Below are 26,856 nucleotides of genomic sequence, written 5' to 3'. Positions count from 1 at the left end.
GATGGCTCATTCTTAAGAGCACATCAGCTCTTGTGAAAAACCTGGGTTTGATTCTCCAGTAGCGATATGGTGGCTCATGACCATCTGTAACTAGTTCCAGTGACTCCATTTCTTTCTTCTGACTCAGGCAAGCAAGTGGTGCACAACATGCATGCAGGCAAAACACATATGTATATAAAATGAAATAAATAAATCTTAATAAAAAAAAGTTCCAGAATAAATTTTAATTTAAGTGTTGATCTCCAAACTGTAAGAACTGTAGCCCAATTCCAACTTTAAAATTGCAAGTGGTCAATTCTTATACTTATATCCATTCATTATTTACTCTAGATCTACAACTTATTAATACTATACGTGTATTATAAGCCACATGTAAGAAGATAAAAATTATATAAATAAAGTAATCTAAAATGTTTTCTTATTCCAAAACTATGCACTTCAAACTCTCTACTTTATATCCATTGCTTTGTAAATGTTTATCACATACAAAATATGAGATATCTTCTAGTTGATCCCAGTGGAATCTTTCCATTGGGTTCACTGGAGCTGAAATTGGACCAGAAAAGTCCATAGCTACCATGGCTACAAACTGAGGTGTTAATACATATATTCACTGAGATAAGGCATTTGTTTTACAGGAGCTATTTTTTTCAATGCTGAGATCACTGTAAGTATTCTGCACTCTCTAGGAAAGATCTCTAAAACTAAGACACACATATCCTTGAGCTTGAGGTTTTGTTTGTTCTTGCTTTTAAGACAGGACCTCAGTCTATAGCTGATGCTGGCCTTGACCATGCTGTGAACCTGAGGATGTTCTCAATTTTATGCTCTTTCTGCTTCTGCCTCCTGAATGCTGGAGTTACTGGTGTGCATACCAATTAAAGATGTTGATTTTAGTTTAAATTCCAACTATTTATTAGACATTTCTATTTGATGCCTCTGGCAGGTCCACAACATTACAAAAAGAATTATCCTAAGGTAATGTAACCAGGAAGGCATAGAATAGAAGAAAACACCAAGAGAGAGAGAGAGTCTACAAAGTACTGCAGTGCCAAGTAGATCTGGACCCTCTAGGACACACTGTATACACACCTCAAAGTCTGCAGGAGTGTGAAGACTGGGGCTGCTCAGGCTGATATGAAAGCACTGAGCACATTCAGAGCAGACACTGAAGGTGGCTGTTCGTTATTGCTGCATCTGGATCTCACAATAGTTTAAATTGCCGTATTTAGCTGTAAGTACTAAAACCCAAAGTGTGCCCATGAATACTCATAACAGTGGGGAAGCCACCACCAAAAGAACCAAAAGAACAAGCAGTCTGGATACAGCTGTTAGAAGAAATGTGCAACAAAAGCAAGTGTTGCTTCTTGCATAGCTCCATGTTCTTTCAAGAAATATCACTTTGCCCCTTCATTATTATAGTATTTAATTTTAGACCAGTCTTGTTATATGAATTTTTCTGGTCTTTTTATTTTGCTTTGAGGAGATAATAATATAATGAACATACAAACATATTAGATCAAGTATCACTTTCATTTTGTTTTACTATAATTAGTGAGTAATGAACAAAAGCAGTGTGTCTGCTCAGAGAGAACATGGAGTGATTGTGTGACTTCAGGTGGTAAGTTACATGGTGTTGGCTGATGTATTATCCAATTTCAGCAACATTTATAACTCTTAGGAAATTTCAGAAAGATGAAGACCTTAGCCACCCAAACTAGTTCCATGAAGAGAACTTTATGAAATACATAATGCCAGCAGGAACAAATAGTGACTACTTATTAATAAGGTATTAATTCTTAGCTATTGCTGATACTCTAAAATAATTTAAATGTGTAAGTTATTCTTTGGAAATAAATGTAGCACACGTAAAACTGGAAGCACAAAGACATAGATAGATTATAATGACCTCACACTTACCAGCCAGGTCCCCTGCAAGGAAGCAGCAGCAGCAGTGTCAGTGCAGAGCCTGTGGGGAAGCAGTCAGACCCAGAGATTGATCACAACTCCCATAACTTACGTCTGGGAAAGATAGGAAAATGTTCACAAAAAAAGTCTGTGTGTGTGTGTGTGTGTGTGTGTGTGTGTGTGTGTGTGTGTGTGTGACATTACTGGACTACTGAGACTCAGAACAGAGCAATAGCATAGTGAACAATAGGAGTACTAACATGGGCACCTGTACAGCCCTTGAGTAAAAACCTGTGAGTTATATCAAATATGTTCGTGTAATATAATGAACGTTAAGGAAAATGGAGAATTCATTTGTTCTCTGTTTTCTGATGACTTGATCAGAGATGTGGACCCCGCCTACTCTTCCCGTGCAGACTTTTAAAGTAAATTGCCCAAAACAAATGAGTGTTACATAATGGTTTCAAATGTTAACTCATATTTATTTATTTATTTATTTTTCTCTCTCTGTCTCTCTCTGTCTTTCTCTCTCTCTCTCTCTCTCTCTCTCTCTCTCTCTCTCTCTCTCTCTCTCTCTCTCTCTCTCTCTTTCTTCCTTTGCAGGAGGCAAGCAAAGATTTACTTGATGAATTAGAAGTTAGCAAAGCAGTCTGCATTTCCAGACTGGTGTAGTGTCTACAAGGAAGGACCCTGTTTCCCCTCAAAACTTTCAGAAATGATTGGGCTGAGAATCTGAAAACCTCTATCCAGCTCTCACCACACCTCAATCCCTCTTCACCTCTAAGAGCCCTGTTTGTGTGCAATCAGAGAACAGCTCTAGATGCAGCTAAAGGGAACCTTTACTTCCATGGCTCATTGGGAACCCTGCATGGATTTGCTTGGATGTACCATTTCCTGAGTCAATAAAGAGGGAAATGGCCTTTGTTTTCATTTTGTGGTTTATGAAAAATCTTCACATGGAGTTTCCAGAAAGACGCTGAACAGGATAAATCACATACAGCAGCTGGTAGCCAAGGTGAAAGTCTATTAAAAACCTATTTCTCCAAAGTACATTGTCCCACGAGCTTTATAGAAAAGACAACCTACTGAATGAATTTACCAGATAAGGGCTCTGAGAGACAGGAGGATTGGTTAGCCTGGAAAAAGGCACTGTTCTGGAAGGAGAGACTAAGATAGAAATTTTTGTTCTTACATTTCCAGACTACCACTCATGAGCACATAGTGAGTTGCTTGCTATCTGGAGGGGATGAAGTGAAAATGAACAGCTGAACCCTCTTAGCATCTTGAACTTCCCAACTGCCAGAAAGAGTTCAGAGTGATACCCATGGCCCTGACTTTATTCCTGCATGTAGGTGGGTCTTGCATATGTACAGAGTTAATTTCATTTTTCTACTCAGTAGTTACCCTGTGTTAGTTGGGAAAATGTTGGTGAATTGAGTAAGCATGTCCTACCACTGGCTTTTCTTTAATATTAGTGGTAGACTCAAGTATTTTAATGTTATGTTCTATTTGAACCAGTTGCATATATATACATGAAGGGTTTTTTTTTCCATTTCCATTCTCACAACAGAAAAAGATTAATGGCTTTAGGTTTCTTTCTGTGGTTTGCTCACAGTCCATGCCTGGCATTTGTGTCACTGTGAGGCTTCATCACATCGTTTTTGACATCCCTGCCCTGGAAGCTTCTCATATGCCACACTCTGTTTCTGATCCTCCACCTCTCTCTCTTTGAAGATGTTGACTTTAAACAGCATCTATAATGTGTCTGTTTCTTTTACTTTTTAGTTGACTTTATTGGTTAACTCATATTTCTAACAATTCATTTATGTGTTGTTGCTAATCTGTACCCATAAGCTTAATGACAGTTATTTGCTTCATTTTGTTCCATTTCATTGATAATTATATCATAATTTTACATTATCCATTTTCTACTTTAATTTTGTAGTACTTTTCTGTGTGTGAAAGATGGGTGGGGGGGGGGAGATCTCATTCTGTTGCTCAAACTGAATTCATGCTCACAATGCTCCTGCCTTAGCATTCAAAATGCTGCAATCACAGGCGGCTACCTACACACCTGCCTTCACTTCCCTTTAGACTCCTATATACATTAGTCAGTGACATTCAAGCAAGATAAAATGGACTTCTGATATTCAGCAGCTAAACTTAATTAACTTGGTACTTTCGTGAATATGTGCTTTGTAACTGATAGAGAAGACATTGGCAATTTCTGCTCTCATTAATTTTATACTAATCAAGAATTGCAAATACTTTTCTCATTTCTAATGAAAATATTATATCAGTGTCAGTGCACAAAGTTCAATTTAGAAAACTTGAAATATTAGATATAATTTTATATATTTAAAACATGCAAGACTCTTACTGAAATTTTCTGTTTTACATTTTTGTAAGAAAAACCTTGCAAAGATGTAATAAATAAGAAAGGTGAGATTTTAGATACTTTTGAAAAATGTAGAAAAGATGTGCTTTATTAGATATCATTGCAGCACAATAAACAAATCTACATTAAAATTTAAAAATTTATTATACAACGGTAAGAACATCTTACGTTTTACTCTGGGCCATGAGTTAAAACATTCCAAAGCATTCATGAGTTTATGCAAAGTTAACAGAATAGAAAATTACTGATAAACACTAAATCAGTGAATATTTCTACTAATTTCCTGGCTTAAGTTTCATATAAATACATTTAGTCAGTAAATCTGAGAATATTTGTAAAATGAGAAAATACAAAATACAATTCAAATGTATCAATATTATATATGTACCCAAGCAAACTAATTGATGAATTTTTTCTGTTTTTAGCCTGCTAAGTCATTTCAGGAGTACAGGGATGAAAAACATAAAATAGCTGCAATTAGTTAGGTGGAATCATGTTTTTAGATATCAGAGTATATACTCAGGAGAATCTATGCTAAGTTATGCTCATATAATATTCCATTTAGGGTCACTTTTTACCTATTTTTTAGTATACATTCATTGTAAAAAGTCATTGGTTTCATGACATTTTCATTCAGTATATACTATCCATCAGTCATCTTTTACCCTGTTAGCCTTTCGTGTCTCTATCCACACTTCTGCTTGGCCCTGTGCTCTTCCCAATATTCCCCTTCTACCATCGCATACATTATATTCAGGGATCTTAGTAAGTGCTCATAGTATATTCTTTTATAAATCATTACACTCATATTTTTATATCAGCAAGCATCAGTTGTTCTTACTTATGATACAGTGTGGCTCAAAACTAAATATCTAAGCAGAGAATTCTCTAATCATTTATTGCAGAAAACCCTAACCCATTTCACCACCTACTTAGAGCTTACTATTAATAAATAAAAAAAACACTCACCTGGCCGGCCCTTTGATAAACACCCACATAGAATGAGGCTCTAAGAAGCAGTTATAAGGAAGAAATGTCATCACCTCATCTCCCTCTAGACTCATAATTTTCATGTCATCTGGAAAAAGAAAAGTTTCTGACCATGACATTGTTAGAAAGTGCAACCATCAAATGGGAAAGTAAACTTTCCTAATTCCAGGAAAACAATGCAGTAGAAACAGCTGAGCTCTGGGTTTCCCATGTGAGAGCTCTCCTACCCAGGCCATATCTGTCTGTGTAGATTAGCTGCTCTCAAGCCTTGTGAACCAAAAAAAGAAAAGAAAAAAACTAGTAACATTGCTTTTAACAAAAGCAGACAAACATTTCAGATTCCCCCAAGGTATCCTTCCTGTTTCCAAAATATTCCTGGTAATCATTATGCTTCCTTTAGGGACTCATATATAAAGTATTAACATTTTTGTTAAAATTAAGAATTAAGAAACTCATCCAAACACACTTAGGAAAAGCAATCTTTCTTACAGAAAGCACAGAGATGAGGTGATGTAACAGTACTATCATCAAAAGCAGGCTGTGGAGCTAGAGACATAGCTAAATTGATTAGACTGCATGCCAAAAAGTATGAATCCCTGAGTTTGGAGCCCAGTGCCACATAATCCAACATTGTAATGGACATATATAAATCACTACACTGAGAAAGCAAAAGTGGAAGATCAGAAATTCAAAGCTGTCTGCCCCATGGAAAGTTCAAATCTAGTAGGAGATCAATCTGCATTTCCCTGCCAGAACAGTTTTTTTCTCTACAATTTAGGCATGAACCTCCAGGCTCCAGTTGTGGACTGTTCTTCTATTCCTTCTCCTTAATCTCTTCCAGTGAGTGTACTCACAGGATTGTTTATATCCTACACTCAGAAGTAGAAATCAGCAGAATCTTGTTTTTAACACATAACTGTCAATGTCCCCTTCTTATAATTTACATAAAGTTTTATTTCAGCCCTAATCATAACTGTCATCTTGGTTATTCTCTTAATTCATATCCATCTGATTTTTAAATGGTGACATTTGGATGGACAAGATAGATCTGTGGGGTAAAGGCATCCTCCACCAATTCTTATCACTGCAATGCAATCCCAAGGACCCACGGTAGAAGGAGAGAACTTCTACCAGTGGACCTCTGACGTCCACATACACAGTATGGCATCAATGTGAACTTTTAGTAAATAAATAGTGAAAAACCAAAATGGATGAAATTTATTTTGTAAACTTACATATCTTTTTATAGGCTAACAGCTCTCAGAACAAAGTGGAGAGAGGCTGAGGAAAGGGAGAGACTGTAGCAAGCATACTTGTTGAATTATTTTTGGATCACCAGCCCCCAAATAATGACATGGAGACTTTTTATTAATTATGAAAGCTTGGCCTTTAGTTTAGGCTTGTACTCAACTAGCTCTTTTTGCCAAACTAACCTACTTTTGATAATCAACATTATGTCCTATGCATTTGTACCTTTCCTCAATTTGGCAAGTCTAACTTTCTCCAAGCATGATGACAACAATCATGGAAACCTCATAATCTCTCTTTTCCTGGAAGTCCTGCCTATTCTCTCCTTCCTAACTATTGGCTATTTAACTCCTTATTAAACCAATCAGAAAGTATCCTAGGAAAAGACACATATTTAGAGTGTAAACAAATACTCCACAACAAAAGAAATTATTAACATTGTGGCAGAAATTTATGATTTTTTATTTAAATTTTTCAGTTTTTCAAAAATTACAACAAGAAATGTATTTACAAAAATTATTCCATAAAAGTACATGAATTTGAGTTGAGGTGAGAAGTGACTCAGGAGAAGTTTGAAGAAACAATGAACAGAGTGTTGGTGCTTTGAAAAGATACTCAAGACTAAAAACCCCTTAGCCAAACTGAAGTAAAGCTAAGAAACAAATTAAGAAAATAAATATGAAATTAGAACAGACACTGATGAAATTTTTTTTCATTTTTTTTAAATTTATTTATTTATTAAGGATTTCTGCCTCCTCTCCGCAACCTCCTCCCATTTCCCTCCCCCTCCCCCAGTCAAGTCACCCTCCCTCATCTGCTCGAAGAGCAATCAGGGTTCCCTGACCTGTGGGAAGCCCAAGGACCACCCACCTCTATCCAGTTCTCCTAAGGTGAGCATCCAAACTGCCTAGGCTCCCCCAAAGCCAGTACGTGCAGTAGGATCAAAAACCCACTGCGATTGTTCTTGAGTTTTCAGTATTCCTCATTGTCCTCTATGTTCAGCTAGTCCGGATTTATCCCATGCTTTTTCAGATCCAGGCCAGCTGTCCTTGGTGAGTTCCCGATAGAACATCCCCATTGTCTCGCTGTGTGGGTGTGCCCCTCGTGGTCCTGAGTTCCTTGCTCGTGCTCCGTCTCCTTCTGCTTCTGATTTGGACCTTGAGATTTCTGTCCCATGCTCCTCTGTCTCTGTCTCCTTTCATCGCCTGATGAAGGTTAATATTCATGAGGATGCCTATGTGTTTGTCTTTGGGTTCACCTTCTAACTTAGCTTCTCTAGGAACATGCATTATGAGCCCAATGTCCTTTATTTATGGCTAGAAACCAAATATGAGTGAGTACATCCCATGTTCCTCTTTTTGGGTCTGGCTTACCTCACTCAGGATAGTGTTTTCTATTTCCGTCCATTTGTATGCAAAATTCATGAAATTTAGAAAACCATAAAGAAATACATTTAAAATACATATTCCACTAAATTGAAAATTATGAGACCTCTTCCTGAAAAACAACTAATTTCAAGATTTCCTCCATAACCTCCTTCCCTCCACCTACCGAGACAATTCTTTGTTCCACCCCCAATAACCCACCCCATACCCAGTGTTCCCATATCTGTCATCAGGGTATATCTTGGTGGGCACCCCAAGCTTCTTATCCATACACTTATGATGGCATAAGTCACAAACAATCCCACACCAGTTTAGAATTATGATTAATAGAATGGTTATTTATTTAAAGAGGAAAACTTACAGATCACCATCCCAGACAACAGCCCTCTGCACAATCAGGAAAGGAACCTAGTCACTAGAAGCAGAGCTGGAAGCCAGAGAGAGAAGAGGAAGTGGCCGCTTTTTTAAAGGGAGAGAGACCACAAGCCAATGGGCTGGTATCTCAGCGGCTATTGGCTGAAGGAGCCAAAGAAGCTCCCATAACACCTCCTCCTTTTGTTTAAGTAAGAGAGTTCTAAACCTACTATGAAACTATATACAATAAGTACAAATATCCTATTCTAACTAGCTTAAGTCTTATATAATAAATAGCTTGGCCAAGTCATGAGTAGAAAGTAACTACATTTATATAGTCTTCAACCCCATCAAAGATCTGAGAAGGGAAATAATGTTACCTGAGTAATTACGAAGTGCAATCAAACAACTTCCAAAACATGCAACAGATCACAGAGACAACTAGCTACCTGGGCAGTCACCCAAGGTCCTGTTTGCAGCGTTGAAGCAACCATCTTTGGCTAAGGCCTAACATAACTGACACACCATTTTAAGGCAAGAAACTTGTCAAAACTATCTTACCCTGTCTTGGCAGGATACGACAGTCCTGTTTTTTCCATTCTCAGATACTCTGTATCTCTGTCAGTGGTTGAGGTATGGGCATTTCTTTGCCCAAAGGCCAGTTCAGCCAAGAAGAAAGGCTCCAGTTGGAGTGTCTTTGGTGCTCAACATTCTTTGGGAATAGATCGGTGCTGCCAGGAGCAATTGTGTCTCACTACCACAAAACTCTGAGTTAGATTAAAGGCCATTTTCTACAGCTCTTGGAAGAAGTTGAAGATTATCTATACTGAGTATAATCTCTATGTATCTAAAGAACCTGATTAGTCTAATTATAAATGACAAACTTAGAATATTATTGATCTATATAATCCTCAATACCTATCTAACTTAAAGACTGAGATAATAAACAACTGTGAAACAAATGAGGACAATGACCTCCAAATATAAACAATGTACAAATATACATTGCATTATGGTAAATGTATATCAATACACAAACAATATATATCTTAATCAGAGGTAGAAATGTACACTGCAATATGGTAAATATACAATATCAATACAATGTATATATCAATACATAAAAATGTTTTAAACAGAGGAAGAAACATGCATGCATACAAAAGTCAATATAATTTAACTTTGTATCAATACATAAGAATCAATACCAATATATTTGTCTCAAAACAATAACTCACAAGTACCAACAAGTACCAATCTATTATCCCATCATTCCATTATCCATCTTTTTTTTCAAGTGATCCCTGAGCTTATAATTCCTCCCCCAACCCACCAACCCTCAACTGTATACTAATTATAGTCAACCCCTAAATGATGTCCCTAAACCCAAGGGCAAACTTTACTGGGAGAGGGGACGTTGTCTTCTAGAATTACTTTCAGCTGTCATAGGGGCAGTGTTCTTCTGGGGGGGATCCTGTGAAAATAAAATGATGGTTAAATTTCAAGATGAATGTCTTTTAAAATTGCAAATAGTCTCTGAGTATTTTGTACAGGTCTGGCCAGAATGTTGTACAAGATGTGCACCATTTCAGCTAACCAAGTTGGAACTGTCTTGTACAGCTGGTACCCAAAATAGGTCTTGTAGTAGCGCTATCAGTATCATGACGTCATATCAACCAGGTGGAGTTGTTGTTATGGGGCCCCATCTTCTTTCTGGAAACTTCAAATGTCACTGCAGGAAAAACCCATTGTTCACTATGAAAAACTTAAACATTATTTATATAGACATATATAGACCTACATATATTCAATGAAAGGCATGATAGATATATTCAATGAAAGGTATGATAGATATGAAGAAAAGCAAAGATGTTTTCTAAACTCATATTTCTTTCTGTTTCATATCATAGCTCTTGACATGAGACAGAAACTCCAGAAACTCTGGGTTTTTCTCTTACCAACTGGCTTGGAATTGGAGAGGGACTGAGCCAGAGTCCAACTTCAAAACCAGCTCTATATATTTATAAATAAATGCACATTAATACATATTTAAAGATAAGTGTAGAATAATTTTACTTATGGAACCTATTTGATTTTCTTGCTTATTCTTATTGGTTTGTAAATCTTTTCCATCTGTCAGTATTCAAACATCCAGGGTCCCAGGAATGTTTTGAAGATGAGTGTTTTCCTGTGGAGATAAGAAGAGAACCCTGCCCAAATTCTATATGTTTTTCTTACCACCGTTATGAATATCATCATTGTGGATGAATTGTCATTTCTCCTTTCCAAGAGGTTTCTCCTCTTTGAATCGAACCTTTATTAATTTTGATGCTATCCACAAGTTTTCTTCTCCTGTGGAAACAAGAGCAAAACCTCTTCCCCAATGTAGCACATCTCCTGGCTTCCATTGAGAGGTCAGCACATCTTTGAAATAAATCGGTTGATTTAGTAAAGCAGACTTTTCCATTAACCAATGTCTTTCTGCTGCTGTCGTTCCTTTCTCATTAGCGTTAAGAAAATTCAAGGTTAATAAAGCATTATGCAATCTATTTCTGGGGGTATTTTTGGTCCCTTTCTGTTTGTTCAGCATATCCTTTATAGTACGGTTTGATCTTTCTATAACTGCCTGACCTGTAGTATTATTTGGTATACCCGTAATGTGTTTTATATTATAATAAGCAAAATAACATTTCATTTTCTTAGATACATATACTGGACCATTATCTGTCTTTATTTGTGCAGGTATACCCGGGATTGCCATAACTTCCAATAAATGTGTGATTACTGAATTAGCATTTTCTGAGCTCAGGGCAGTAGCCCATTGAAAACCTGAATACGTGTCTATGGTGTGGTGTACATACTTTAATTTACCAAATTCCATAAAGTGGAACACATCCATTTGTCAGATTTCATTTCTTTGAGTACCCTTTGGGTTACTCCCTGCAGGCAATGGTATTTGATTATAGAAAGAACAAGTAGGACATCTCTTTATAATGTCCTTAGTTTGTTGCCATGTAATGGAAAATTCTTTCTTTAGGAATTTACTATTGACATGATGCTTTTTATGAAATTCTGAGGCCTGCAACACTCTTCCAATATACAATTGATCAATCTCAGTGTTACCTTGTGCTTGAGGACCAGGCAGACCTGTATGGGACCGGACGTGTGTTAAGTACATCGGACGAAGCCTATTCCTGATTATGTCTTGGACCTGGATAAACAATGAAGTCAATTCGATATCATCTGGTATAAATTCAGTGGTTTTAATATGCAAGATAACTCTTTCTGCATATTGTGAATCTGTAACTATATTAAGAGGTTCTTTAAAATCTTTCAGCACCACAAGAATGGCAAGAATTATAAGGGCTTTGTTCCACCTTACTCAAGTGTTCTGATTTGTAACCTGTTTACCCTGATTTATTTGCATCAATATAAAACATACGGGCTCCAGTTATTGGAGAATCACGTACAATTCTAGGAAGTATCCAAGAAGTTCTCTTTATGAGGTTAAGTCTATCACTTTTGGGATAGTTGCTATTAACTTTCTCCCCCAAAATTAGCACAAGTTCTTTGCCATGGTTCATTTTCTTCCCATATCTTTTTTATTTCCTCAGTAGTACAAGGAACTATAATTTCTGCTGGGTCTATGCCTGCTAGTTGACGAAGTCTCAGCTTACCTCTTATAATTAATTCAGAGATTTTTTTCCACATAAGGTTTTAATTTTTTACCTAGTTTATTAGGTATAAATATCCACTCTAAAATAATTTCTTTTCTCTGCATTAAAATCCCTGTTGGAGAAATTCTAGAAGGCAATATGACTAGGATGCAGCTAAGATTTGGGTTCACCCCATCCACATGTGCTTCCTGTAATTTTTCCTCAATAATTGTCAGTTCCTTTTCTGGTTCAGCTGTCAGTTTTCTAGGACTATTCAAATCCTTATCGCCATCTAAGGTTTTGTTTAAATGAACTATTAGATCAGGTGTTATCCCAACAGCTGGTCGTAGACTGGAAATGTCTCCTAACAATCTTTGGAAGTCATTAAGAGTCTGTAACCAGTCTCTCCTAATTTGTGCCTTTTGCGTTTTAATTTTTTGCAAATCTATTCTATAACTTAGATAATTAACAGAATCTTCTCTCTGTATTTTTTCAGGAGAATCTACAATCCCCATTTAGGTAAAACTATCTTTACTTCCTCAGTCTTTCTAAGGTGTCTATGTTTGAATCAGACAACCGAATATCATCCATGTAATAATAAATGATAGACTTGGGAAATTGCTTGCATATTATTTGCAATGGTGGATTTACAAAATATTGGCACAAGGTGGGACTGTCCAACATGCCCTGTGGGAGGATAGTCCACTGGTACCTCCTCGTAGGCTGAGAGTTATTATAAGTAGGCACTGTGAAGGCAAACTTTTATATATCCTTTTCTTGTAAAAGGTATCATGAATAACTATGAGAGGCCATCCTTTTGGTAATAAAGAGGGCAAAGGAATTCCAGATCGCAGAGGGCCCATAGGTTCAATAACTTTATTGATAGCCATCAGATCTGTCACCATTCTCCATTTACCAGATTTCTTTTTCCCAACACAGAAGAATTCCATGGGCTGCTTGATTCTTCAGTATGGTGAGCATCTAGTTTCTCTTGAACCAGCTGTTCCAATGCCTGTAATTTATCTTCAGCTAGAGGCCACTGTTTGATCCATATTGGCTTCTCAGTTAACCATTTAAAAGGTCGGGCTGTTGGTACCCCTAAAAGTTTGCTATTTGCTGTATGTTCTTGTACAGCCTGAATGGCTGGTAACCTTTTTCCATAATACCTCATTATATCCTTAACAGAATTATGAGTTCCTGGAACTACAGGAATGTTAATCTGGGTAGTCTATTGCTTTAGCAGGTCACAGCCCCGTAAATTTATTGCAATATTGGATATACATGGCCTTAGTCTTCCTATTTGCCCTTCAGGCCCTATGCATTCAACCCACCTTGTGCTTTGTTTTACACAAGAAATGGTTCCAATTCTCAGAAACTGAACATCTACCTCTTGAAGAGGCCAATTTGGATGCCAAGATTCTGGAGCAATGATACATACATCCACACTGGTATCTAAAAAGCCTTCAATAAAAATACCATTTATACAGACTCTTAGATTTGGTCTTTGATCGTTAATAGAAGTCTGTCAAAATATAAGTTTACTCTGTCCTACTGGATTTTTTGACTCATTCTCCATAAGTAATTCATCATTAAGACCAGTATTACTTTTTACAGCAGAAATTGGAGCTTTTAATTTTCTTGGTGACACACGTTCTCTAGTGTGACTGGGAATGACTGGGCCACTGTTGGATTGGGGGCCTGCGAGAGGCCCCGCAAGGAGTTTCCCGATGATATCAGATTGCCCCGTCTGTCTGTTGTTGACCTACATTCATTGGACCAATTGCAGCCTTACCACATCCCCTACATATACCTGAAGGACGAGGTCTCCTATTTTTGTAATTCCCAGAAGAGATTTATTCCTAGAAATTCTTTGCCTGCAATCCCTTTGCAAATGTCCTAATTTACCACAATTAAAACACCTAGCAGTTTGATGTCTCCTCATTGCTTTGGAAATTGCTTCTCCTACCCAAGATTCATCATTATAGCCAAATGTCTCAACATTCATTGTATGTTGAATCCATTCATGCATAGGTGCTGATCTAGACTTTAAAGGCCCAATTATCTTTCTGCATTCTATGTTTGCATTCTCAAAAGCTAGAGATTCAAGAAGTATTTTTCTAGCTTCTGTGTCTGTTACCCCTATGGCCAGAGCCTTAATTAATCTTTGCAAAAAGTCAATAAAGGGTTTTCTCTGTCCCTGCCTAATCCTGGTTTATGATTCAACCCTTTTTGCTGGATCTTGTATCCTATTCCAAGCATTTAAAGACACAACATTTCTTCACCATAAAGAGCTTGGACCTGTGGATCAGCATATGCTCCTGCACCAAGAATTTGATCTTGGGAAACCTCCACACCTTTTGCTCTTCCTTGCTGTTCCATATGTTTGGTTTCTTCTCTGAAATAGATTCCAAATATCAAAGAAGGTCCTTCATCTAAAACTGCAGACACTAACTGAAAGCAATCATGGGGGGGTAGCTCTGGCATTAGAAGCCCAAGTCTTTATCATTTCCTTAACAAATGCAGAGTTCAAACCATAATTAACAATAGCTTGCTTAATTTCTTTTAGATCATTCATTGCTATTGGCATCCATCTAGCTTCTTTGACTCCCTTTGAGCCTTTAGAAGTTGACGCTTTTTCAGAATGAAATATAGGGTATGTCGCCAAAACCCTGGGTAAGCTAGTTCTAATAGCTGGTGGTGGCATTGTATCCTGTTCTTGTGCCTCCTTACTTTGTTCATTAGCTCTAATAATTTCTTCAATCTTTTCAAATCTTTTTATCATTGTCTCTCTTAAATCACGAATCTCATAACCTGCATGAGTTTCTAGTGATTTCACTAAGGTATCAATTTTTTGGTCCCCATTCTGCACCTGTGATTCTAAAGCTTTGAGTTTTTCCTTCAAATATAACATGTCCTACTTAAACTTTTCTTGTATATCATGTAGATTCCCATCTTGGAGGTACATTCTGTCTGTTACTTTATCAAAACTTTGTGATAACGTTTGAACATCAAATTCTACAGCCTGAACCCTTTCAGTAACTTTCTAGTACCCTTGGATATGGAGTCAATTTTGTCTATCATAGTATCCACTTGTTCAGATAACCTCTGATTTTCAATTATTTTAATTCTTTCAACTAGTTGTTCATTATTAGTCCATAAAGATTTTATCATTGTTAGGAGTGCCATATTCTTCCTTAATGATAGAATATGGAAAAGAAAACTGAAACCTAGTAACAAGTAAATTAACATATCCCCATAATCATATAAACCTTGCATAATATAATCTATCTTATTAATAAACAAAGCAGTAAAATTTGCAATGAAAACAAAAACTGCCATACTACCTATTATCCAGCAGGTGGTGATGTTGCCGAGTCGCGACTAGAACCACTGCAAAGGGTCGTGTTTCCATGTCTGCCTTAGTAGTTGTTAAAAACAGGGAAATGCGAGTTTCTCATCAAAGTAAATGTAATTAAATCAATTCCATACACGGAACGAGAAACCCAGAATCCAGGGGCAGAGAAGAGCATCCAGGAAGACGCTTATGCTTCCATGTGACAGAGTCGCCCCGAGGGGTTGCAGCTTCCAGCAACCGCTTGTGCTCTGGTTTGCACCACTTATGCACTGCACTTGCAAGGGAGACTTAAAAACGACTCAGAAAAGAGCAAACCAGGAAGGCAGAGACTATGCAGGCCTGTGGAGTTTGAATCCATGTGGAGAGTCAGGGCACAGGTCGCAGCTAAGCAAGGGCTCATGCCAAAACTAGCTGGCAGCAGGCAGCCCAGCGGGGGGGAAGGAGGGGTCCTATAACCAAAATTTGGGTGCCAGAAGAAGGCGTAAGTCACAAACAATCCCACACAATTTTGGAATTATTAATAGAATGGTTATTTATTTAAAGGGGAAAACATGCAGATGAACGTCCCAGACAACAGCCCTCTACACAATCAGGAAAGGAGCCTAGCTGGAAGCAGAGCCATAATCAAGAGAGAGAATAGAGAAGTGGCCACTTTTTGAAAGGGAGATAGACCACACCCCAATGGGCTGGTATCTCAAAGGGTGTTGGCTGAAGGAGCGGAAGGAGCTCCCACAATACCCTTATTATAACCAAACAAATTTAGACTGTGTCCTATAACTAGTTTATCAGTCTAGTCTGACCTTCCCTGCCTTTACTGCAAAGGAGCTCTAGGATTGGATCACAACTTACCTTACTATCTTCCTGCCCATCCCCAGCACTCTACGGTGTCATAACCAGACTTTCAACTCAGACCAATTATTGGAGTAATATCGAAAATGTTGAGAGTTTGGTTTAGAGAAGCAGTTAACATTTTAAGTAGGCAGACATTAATTGGCCATCCTCTTCAGACCATGGAATATAATAGTGCTGAGAGAAATTGGAACAATGGAGGCTCCAGTCTCAGAGGTTTCAGAGGAAATGAATATTAGTAAATAGCCTACAGACCATTCTTGTAATACTTTAGCAAAGAACGTGGTTAGTTTCTGCCTTGTCCTAAGAATCTGCCTGAGGCTAAAGTGGAGAGTTTTAGGACTAATGGGTTTGTCAAAGGAAATTTCAAGGAATCCTAGTATTGACTGTGTCAGATAGTTAAAAGTGACAATTGTTATAAATCGGAATAAGGGGAACTGATGATGGCCATGGGGCCAGTACAGGGCTCTGAATTTCTGCAGGTGGTTACATGCTGTTCCTTTTTATCAAAGACAAAACAACACACAGAAACAAACATAAAAAAAGACACACACAGACTCAAAACAAAAAGCCGCACTGTGCAAAACCAAAATTACAGATGAAGGCAGATCATGCCTTCCGGGGACTAGGGTATCCTGGTTACCCCTCCCTCAAAAATGTACGCATAGCGTCCTCCTGGTCTGGGCAACAGGTCTCAGGACATGTCTTCCTCCCCCCCTTGGTCCTGTTTAAATACTAGCCTTGGGCAGCTACAATTTTAATATAGCTAACTCACAATTACACAGAAACAGAAACACAGTAAACAAATAGACAGGCATAAAAGCAAGCTCATTCTTTCTTAACTTCAACTGGATGGGTCTAGAGTGGGTCTGGGGGGAACTCTTTCCTGGCCAATAAACCAAATGTTAGACCTTAGAGTCCAATTACTGAGGAAGAGTCACTACAAGAAAACACTCTGACACTGCAATTGATGTAAAAGCAAGAGGATTTAATTCTGTTGCAACAGGGTCTTCTAGCATTCAAGAAGCCTAAAGACCAGAATAGCCAGTACAGGTTATTTTTAAAGTAAAAAGCCATAGAAACTATGTGGGGGAAACTTGGGAGTTGTTCTTCAACAAATATGATTGGCTTCTTCAAAGGGCTACTGGCAATGATTGGTCTGAGCCATGGTGAGAGAGTGGTTGCTAGATCAGGCAGGGTAAAGGGGAACTTCTGAGGGTCATTGTGACCCTATTTTAGGAATTGAGTCAACACATCAGGAACTGAGTGAACATCTCAGGGTTATCTTGCCCCATTTCCAAGAACAGAGCTCTATTTGGAGAACATTCACAAGGACTCGGGAAGATGGAAATATCCCAACATTTCAGTACATGCATGTATAGTTGTTAGATCCTTGTTTCCCAGGGGAGGGGGGATCACTAATGCTGAGAGGACTCAGAAATGGCCAGAGAGTTGTATTAAAATTCTACAATCTATAGAACATTCCACCCAATTACAAAAGAATATACCTTCTCAGCACTTCATGGAACCTTCTCTAAAATTGATCACATACTCAGCAAGAAAGCAAACCTCCACAGATACAAAAAAAAACAGAGTAACCCCTGAGTATTCTCAGATCACCATGGATTAGAGTTAGAATTAACGACAAGCCGGGCGGTGGTGGTGCACGCCTTTAATCCCAGCACTCGGGAGGCAGAGGCAGGCAGATCTCTGTGAGTTTGAGGCCAGCCAGGTCTAGAAGAGCTAGTTCCAGGACAGGAACCCAAAAAAGGTACGAAGAAACTCTGTCTCAAAAATCAAAAAAGAAAAAAAAAGGAAAAAGAAAAGAATTTAACAACAATACTACTCTCAGAAAGCCTAAAAACTCATGAAAATTGAACAGTTAACTACTTGAACTATCTCTGGGTAAAGAAACAAGGATAGAAAGAAGGGAGGAAGAAAGAAAGAAAGAAAGAAAGAAAGAAAGAAAGAAAGAAAGAAAGAAAGAAAGAAAGAAAAATAAATAAAACCTTCCTAGATTTCAATGAAAATGAAGGCACAATATATGCAAACCAATGAGACACTATGAAAGCAGTGATAAGAGGAAAGTTCATTGCACCAAGAGCCAGCATGAAAAAAATTGGAGAAAGATCACATCAGCGTCTTAACAGCACACCTGAAAGCTCTAGAACAAACAGAAGCAGACTCATCCAAGAAAAGTAGAAGACAGTAAATAATCAAATTGAGGGCTTAAATAAACACAATAAAAAGAAAGAAAACAATACAAAGAATCAATGAAACAAAGATCTGGTTATTTGATAAAAATCAACAAGATGGACAAACCCATATACAAACTAATCAAAAGGCAGAGAGAAAACATCCAAAATAACAAAATCAGAAATGAAAAAAGGTACATAATAAGAGATACTGAAAAAAATTGGAGAATCGTTAAAGCATACTACAAGAACCTGTACTCCACAAAATTGGGAAACATAAAATAAAAGGACAATTTTCTAGATAGATACCATATACCAAAATTAAATCAAAACAATGTAAGCAATTTAAATAGACCTGTAAACTGCAAAGAAATAAGAGCTATCAGTAAAAATCTCCCACAATTCCCACAAAAAAAAGAAAAGAAAGAAAATAAAAGCCCAGGGCTGGAAGGTTTTAGTGCAAAATTCTACAAAAACTTCCAATAAAAGCTAATAACTATACTCCTCAAAGTGTTCCACATAATAAAAATAGAAGGAACATTGCCAAACTTTTTATGAGGCTACATTTACCCTGATATCAAAACCACCCAAAACTCAACTAAGAAAGAGAATGAAAGACTCTCACTCATGAAAAAGTATTTGACAAAATCCAACAGCCCTTCATTATAAAAGTCTTGTTTAAATCAGGAATAAAAAGAATATATCTAAATATAATAAAAGGAATACACAAGTCAACAACCAACATCAAATTAAATGGGGAGAAACTCAAAGCAATTCCACTAAAATCAGGAACAAGACAAGGCTGTCTACTCTCTCCATATCTTTTCAAGTACTTAAAGTTAAGGCTATAGCAATAAGAAAACAAAAGGAGATCAAGCAGATTCAAATTGGAAATGAAGAAGTCAAACTTGTTATTTGCAGATGACATGATATTATATATAAAAGACCCCAAAGAGCCTACAAAAATATTCCTACAGCTGATAAATACATTCAGTAATGTGGTAGGATACAAGATCAACTCAAAAAATTCAGTAGCCCTCCTATATACAAATGATAAAATAGCTGAGAAAGAAATCAAAGAAGCAAACCTTATACAAACACCACAAATAGCACAAATATCTTGGGGTAACACTAACCAAAGAAGTGAAATGATGTGGGAAGGTCATATGTCAATCTGTTGATTTCATTGGTTAATAAAGAAACTGCCTTGGCACATTTGATAGGCCAGCCCTTGGAGTAGACAGAACAGAATGATGGGTAGAAGGAAGTGAGGTCAGACGTGATGGACTCAGCTGCCAGGTCAGACATGTTGAATCTTTCCCAATAAGACACCACTTCGTGGTGCTACACAGATTACTAGATATGGTTTAACGTAAGATATGAGATTTAGCCACTAAGAGGTTAGAGCTAATGGGCCAGGAAGTGTTTAAAAAAATACTACTTGTGTGTTGTTATTTTGGGGAATAAGCTAGCCAGGCAGCCAGGAGTCGGGTGGCAGGAATGCAGCCTGCAGCTCCTTCTACAGTGAAAGACCTATTTGACAAGAACTTTAAGTCTTTGAAGAAAGATATTGAAGAAGATACCAGAAAATGAGAACATCTTTCATGTGCTTCAATAGTTTGAATAAACACAGGGAAAAAGACAATTCTACCAAAATTAATCTATAGATTCAATGCAATACCCATCAAAATTACAACACAACTTTTCACAGACGTTAAACCAAAAAAAAAAAAAAATAGTCAATTCCATATGGAAAAACAAAAATCCCAAAATAGCCAAAACAATCTTGTACAATAAAGGAACTTCCAGAGGCATCACCATCTCTGAGGTCAACCTCTATTACAGAGCTAAAGTAATGAAAACAGCTTGGTACTGGCATAAAAACAGGGAGTTGACCAATGGAATAAAATTGAAGACAGGAATATTAATCCACACACTTATGAATACCTATTTTTTGACAAAGAAGCTAAAATTATACAATAGAATAAAGAAAGTATCTTCAACAAATGGTACTGGCATAAGTGGATATCAACGTATAGAAGAATAAAAATAGATCCATATCTATCCCTATGCACAAAAGTCAAGTCCAAATGGATTAGAGACCTCAATATAAATCAATCCACACTGAACTGTATAGGAGAGAAAATGGTAAGTATCTTTCAAAGCATAGGCACAGAAGACCACTTCCTAAATATAACCCAAGTAGCAAAGACACTGAGAGAAACAATAAATCATGGGACCTCCTAAAACTGGGAAGCTTCTGTAAAGCAGAGGATACAGTCAAGAAGTCCAAAAGGCAGTATAATGAATAGGAAAAAATTATCACCAACCACACAACATACAGAGGACTGATCTTACACCTGTAAGAATGACTAAGATATAAAACATCAATGATAGCTTATACTGGCAAGGATGTAGAGAAAGGGGAACACTCATCCATTGATGGTGGGAATGCAAACTTGTACAAACACTTTGGAAATCAGTATGGTAGTTTCTCAGAAAATTAGGAATCAACCTACCTCAGGATCCACCAATACCACTCTTGGCCATATACCAAATGCTCAATCATACTACAAAGACATTTATTTGTTCCACTATGTTCATAGCAGCATTAATTGTAATAACCAGAATCTGGAAATAACGTAGATATCCCTCAACTAAAGAATGGATAAAGAAAGTGTAGCACATTTCCACTTTAGAGTACTACTCAGCAGTAAAAATCAATGACAACTTGAATTTTCCAGGCAAATGAATGGTACTGGAAGTCACCATCCTGAGTGAGGTAACACAGAACCAAAAAGACAAATATAGATTGGTATGTACTTACTCATAAGTGGATACTACCTATAAACAAAAAATATTGAGCCTATAGTTCATGATCATAGAGAAGCTATGTAATAAGATGAACCCTAAAACAAATGTTTATAGATTCATAATAGACAAGATTGCCTGACCCTATTGGCAGCATGGACTTAGGAGGTGAAGGGAAAATGGAAGAGAAAAAGGAGGAAAGAAAGAGAAGAGTCAAGAGAATGTGAGGGAATTGGATAGTTGGGGTGGAGGAAGGACAGAAATGTGAGCAAGGAATGAGATATCTTGATTGAGGTAGCCCTGTTAAATCCAGAAAGAAACCTGACTGTATAAAAATTCCCAGGAATGCACAAGGATGCATTCCAGCTAAGACTCTAAGCAATAGAGGAGAGGGTTTCTGAACTGGCCTTTCCCTGTAGTTAGACTGATGAATATCTTTAATGTCCCCATAGAATCTTCATCCAGCAATGGATGGATACAGTGGCAGAGACCTCCATCAGAGCACTGGACTGAGCTTTCAAGGTCCAGTTGAAGAGTGGAAGGAGTGAGAATATAAATAAGGAGATCAAGACCATGATGGATACACACACTGAAACAGTCTACCTGAGCTAATGGGATCTCATGAACTCAAGCCAGCCTGGGAAGAAATAAACATAGGTAGAAAGTAGTCCCTCTGAGTGTAGTTGACAGTTGCATGACTGGGGCAGACTTAGGGACCACTGGCAATCGAACCAGGATTTATCCCTCTCCCTGTACTGGCTTATGGAGAACCTTTTGTCTTCGGATGGATACTTTTCTCAGCCTAGATATAGTAGGCAGAGCCTTGGACCTTGTGCAAAGCAATGTGCCTTAGACTTTCTATGGAATGGATGGGGGATGTGGTGAGGGGGCAAGTGAAGGGAGTGGGAGGAAGGAAGGGAGTGGGAACTTGGACTGGAATGTACATTAAAAAAGATAGGTTGTTTTATTTAAAAAAAACTAAATAAAACAAATAAAAAATACAACAAAATAGAAACACAGAAATCATTCCAAAGAATTAATGAAACAGAGAGCTGGTTCTCTGAGAAAGTCAACAAGATTGACAAACATTTATCCAAACTAATCAAAAGGCAGAGAGAGACCTGCAAATTAACAAGATCAGAAATGAAAAAGAAGATATAACAACAGACACTGAAGAAAATTCAGAAAATGATTAGGTCTTACTGCAAAAGCTTATGTGCCACAAAGTTGGAAAATGTAATAGAAATGGACTTGTTTTTAGATGTCTTCAGCTAGTTCCTTGGGCAGCTGAGGAGAGGGAGCCTGAAATGGCCCTATCTTATAGCCATACTGATGAATATCTTGCATATCACCATAGAACATGGCGATGGATGGAGATAAAGACAGAGACCCACATAGGAGCACTTGACTGGGCTCCCAAAGTCCAAATGACGATCAGAAGGAGGGGAAAACATGAGCAGGGAAGTATGGATTGGGAGGGGTGTGCCTACCCACTGAGACAGTGGGGCTGATCTAATGGTAGCTCACCAAGTCCAGCTGGACTGAGACTGATGGAGCATGTGATCAATCCGGACTCACTGAAGGTGGCAGACAATGAGGCCTAAATGAGAAGCCAAGGACAATGGCACTGGGTTTTGATTCTACTGCATGTACTGGCTTTGTGGGAGCCTTGTTTGTTTGGATGCTCACCTTCCTAAACCTGGATAGAGCGGGGAAGACCTTGGTTTTCCCACAGGGCAAGGAACCCTGACTGCTCTTTGGACTAGAGAGGGATGGGGAGGAGGAGTGGGGGGAGGGGGATAAGGAGTGGGGGGAGGTAGAAATCTTTAATAAAAAAATTAAATAAATAAATAAAGTAAAAATAAGGGGAAAAAAGAAAAAATTAAAAAGTCAGTAACAGCGCCAGGCAGTGGAGACATGCCTTTAATCCCAGCACTTAGGACACAGAGGCAGGTGAATCTCTGTGAGTTCAAGGCCTGCCTGGTCTACAAGAGCAAGTTCCAGGACAGGCTCAAAACTGAAGTGAAACCCTGTCTCAAAAAACAAAAAGAAAGAAAGAAATACTGAGAGAGAGAGAGAGAGAGAGAGAGAGAGAGAGAGAGAGAGAGAGAGAGAGAGAAATAGAGAGAGAAGAGAGAGAGAAAGAGAGAGAAGAAGAAGAAGAAGGAAAGAAAGAAAGAAAGAAAGAAAGAAAGAAAGAAAGAAAGAAAGAAAGAAAGAAAGAGAGAAATCAGAATCACCAAGCAGCTTCATTTGAGTAGCCTCAGCATCAAGGGTACATTTATAATATAAAGTAAAAAGAAGAGAATAAGAAAATTCCTGTAGAAATTTCAACTTATGGTGTATAATGAACTTAAAGGACTCTATAACACTTGGCAGCAGAAATGTCCCAAAAATGTGTTTGTGGTATATGAAAAAATTGTATTTAAATATATGAAGAATCTTGATTTGCTACTTAAACTATTAAAGAGTTAATGAAAAGTCTGTTTTTTAGATTAAAAAAATTATTGGTGCTACACCAACATCATTCCCTACAACCATCTGCACCTCCAGTTACAGGGAATTCAATAACCTCTTCTGACTTCCCTGGGAACCAAAATTTCACACATGCACACAAGCTGGCACAACATTCCCCATATAAATTAAAATAAATAAATTTAAAAGAAAAAATACAATTTTTTGCAAAATCTAGTGGTATTTTGACCAAGTGTTTATCAGTATATTGATTATTCTGTTATCAGAACTGATTTGTACCAAAGGAGTAACTGTGGGATAAACATTCAACACAAGCTTCTGAACACTCAGGATGACTGGGTTGTACATCCATAACAGGACTGCAGTGAATGAGATGATGAAGTCCACCCAGTACATGACCACAAAGAAAGTCACCAGCAGCAAGATGGTCTGGGTGGCCTTTTTCTCAGGGGATGATCTCGGGTAGCTGAGGCTGTGAAGATGCCTGTGTTGCCTCTGATGTCTGAACAAGATAAGCACCATGTATGCACTTGTGGTCAGCATAATTCCTACAAGAAATACATCCATGGAGGTTGTCACTGTTAAATTCAATGCCCTGATGATGTAGTTCGTGGGGAAGATTGAGCAGGATTTAGTGACCTTCATCTGATTGGTCTTACTCACATTGGTTAAACCACCTACATAAAAGATCAGGTAGCTATACAATGACAAAGTGAGAGACCAAATATAGAAGAAAGCATAGATTATGTACTTCTTTAGCTTAAGTTTAAAGTTCGCCAAGAAAGAGGTACTGGGACTGATAGTGACAGCCTGGAACATACTCAGGAGGCAGGTGATGCAGATGGAGAGGCCTCTCGTCACCCTGCTTATGTAAAATGTTGCCTTGCATTTGATGTCATTCTGAATGTTCAGCGACTCAAATATGTCTGTAACCCAAACAACTCCTCCAGTGAGGAGCATTACTGTATGGGTGAAGGTCAGTTGACAAGAGATCAGGTCCATGGGCTTAGGTCTGTGACACAGGATTATTAAAATGTAGAAAAGAAGGAGAAATACATTGGCAAGGGCCCCAAGTGCATTTTGGAAATAAAAGACATTGTTTAACAAGGACATAATTGGGAAGTGTAATCATCCAGGAAGCAGAGATGAATCATATGTCATCGACCTAAAAAATAACAGAGTATACATCAAACTTGTGTCAATATGTCTATATCATCACTCTCTTTTACCTGCCCATTCTTGATTTATCTGTCACTTTACTTTTGTTGTTCCAGACTGGACACGGCCCATATTTATAATTCCTGAATACATAGCATATTGTGCACAATAAATGCACTGTCAGCTACATCCTAAACATAATGCAAACTTCGTGTTCCTGTATTGCATCTGGGCCTCATGTCTTAGAAATCCAATCCTACTGATTTATATTGCTTTATTTTATAATTGAAACCTAAACCAGTCCCCTCTCCATTGTCTCCTACCACCACCACTATCCTGGCCATGGTTCTATTTATTATTCTATTATTCTGATAAACACTAAATTAGTTAATATTTCTTCTAAATTCCTAGCTTAAGTTTCATATAAGTGCATATAGTCAGTAAATCTGAGAAAATTTGTAAAATGAGCAAATACAAAACATAATTCAAATGTATCAATATTATAAGTGTACCCAAGCAAACCAGTTAATGCATGTTCTCTGTTTTTCACCCTCTAAGTCATTTCAGGTGTTTTCTTACATGGATGGAGAACCTAAAACAAATGCCATTAGCTAGGTGGAATTATGTTTTTAGAATTATTAGAGTATACACTCAGGAGAATATATAGTCAGATATGCTGTTTAAAATATTCCATTTGGGGTCACTCTTAACATATTTATTAGTATACATTCATTGTAAAAAGTGATTGGTTTCATGACATTTTCATTCAGTATATGCTATCGATCAGTCATCTTTCACCCTGTTAGCCTTTCCTGTCTCTATCCACACTTCTGCTTGGCCCTGTGCTCTTCCAATATTTCCCTTCTACCGTACATATAGTATATTCAGATTCATAGTAAATGATCATAGTATATTCTTTTATAAATCATTATACTCATGTTTTTATGTCAACAAGCATCAGTTGTGCTTGCTTATGACACAGAGTGGTTCAAAAGTAGAATTCTAAGCAGAGAATTCTCTAATCATTTATTGCCGAAACCCTAACTCATTTTACCACTTACTTAGATATTACTCTTAATAAATAGAAAAGCACTCACCTGGCTGGGCCTTTGATAAACATCCTCATAGAATGAGGCTCTAAGAAGCAGTTATAAAGAAGAAATGTCATCAGCTCATCTCCCTCTAGACCCATAATTTTCATGTCATCTGGAAAAGGGCACTTCTGACCATGACATTGTTAGAAAGTGCAACCATCAAACGGGAAAGTGAACTTTTCTAATTCCAGTAAAACAGTTCAGTAGGAACAGCTGAGCTCTGGGTTTCCCATGTGAGAGCTCCTCTCCCCAGGCCGTATCTGTCTGTGTAGATTAGCTGCTCTCAAGCCTTGTGAACAAACCAAACTAGTAGCATTGCTTTTTCTTAAAAATCAGACAAATATTTCAGATTCCCCCAAGGTATTCCTCCTGTTTCCAAAACATTCCTGATAGTCTTCATACTTCCTTCAGGGACTCACCTAGAAAGTACTAAAACTTTTGTTAAAATTAAGAAAATGCCACCTCCTTAAAACACACTTAGGAAAAGTAATCTTTCTTATAGAGAGCACAGAGAGGAGGTGATGTAACAGTACTATCAGGAAAGTTAGGCTGTAGGGTTACGGACATACTGATAGACTGCATGCCTAGAAAACATGAATCCCTGAGTTTGGAGCCCAGTGCTACATAATTCAACATAGTAATGGATATATATATATATATATATATATATATATATATATATATATATTTACTACACTCAGGAAGCAAATTTGTAGATCAGAAATTCAAAGTTGTCTGTCCCATGGCCAGTTCAAAGCTAGTGGGAGATCATGCTGCATTTCCCTGCCAGAATACTTTCTTCCTCTACAGTTTAAGCATGAACCTCCAGCTCCAGTTGTAGACTGTTCTCTTCTTAGTCCTAACCCTCCTCCAGTGAGTGTATTCACAGGATTGTATAGATCATACACTCAGTAGTAGAAACCAATAATGTCTTGTTTTTAGCACATAACTGTCTATTGACGCCTTCTTATAATTTATCA

At 37.6% G+C, this 26,856-nt stretch overlaps 1 protein-coding gene across 1 annotated transcript; it reads right to left on the bottom strand.

Moving 5' to 3' along the window:
* Positions 1 to 23,837: 23,837 nt before the first annotated feature.
* LOC142855598 (vomeronasal type-1 receptor 90-like) lies at positions 23,838 to 24,737 on the bottom strand. Its single transcript, XM_075982056.1, has one exon. The coding sequence runs from the start codon at positions 24,735 to 24,737 to the stop codon at positions 23,838 to 23,840; it is 900 nt and encodes a 299-aa protein (XP_075838171.1).
* Positions 24,738 to 26,856: the final 2,119 nt, after the last annotated feature.

This window comes from Microtus pennsylvanicus, chromosome 8, assembly GCF_037038515.1.
Source record: "Microtus pennsylvanicus isolate mMicPen1 chromosome 8, mMicPen1.hap1, whole genome shotgun sequence".
In the NCBI taxonomy this organism is placed as follows: Eukaryota; Metazoa; Chordata; class Mammalia; order Rodentia; family Cricetidae; genus Microtus; species Microtus pennsylvanicus.
Note: the sequence above shows the minus strand (reverse complement) of the source record. Positions and strands in the feature narration are given on the sequence as shown.

Excerpts from the sequence above, each read along its gene's own strand:
- LOC142855598 (XM_075982056.1), bottom strand. The coding sequence starts at position 24,737 with ATGTCCTTGTTAAACAATGTCTTTTATTTCCAAAATGCACTTGGGGCC.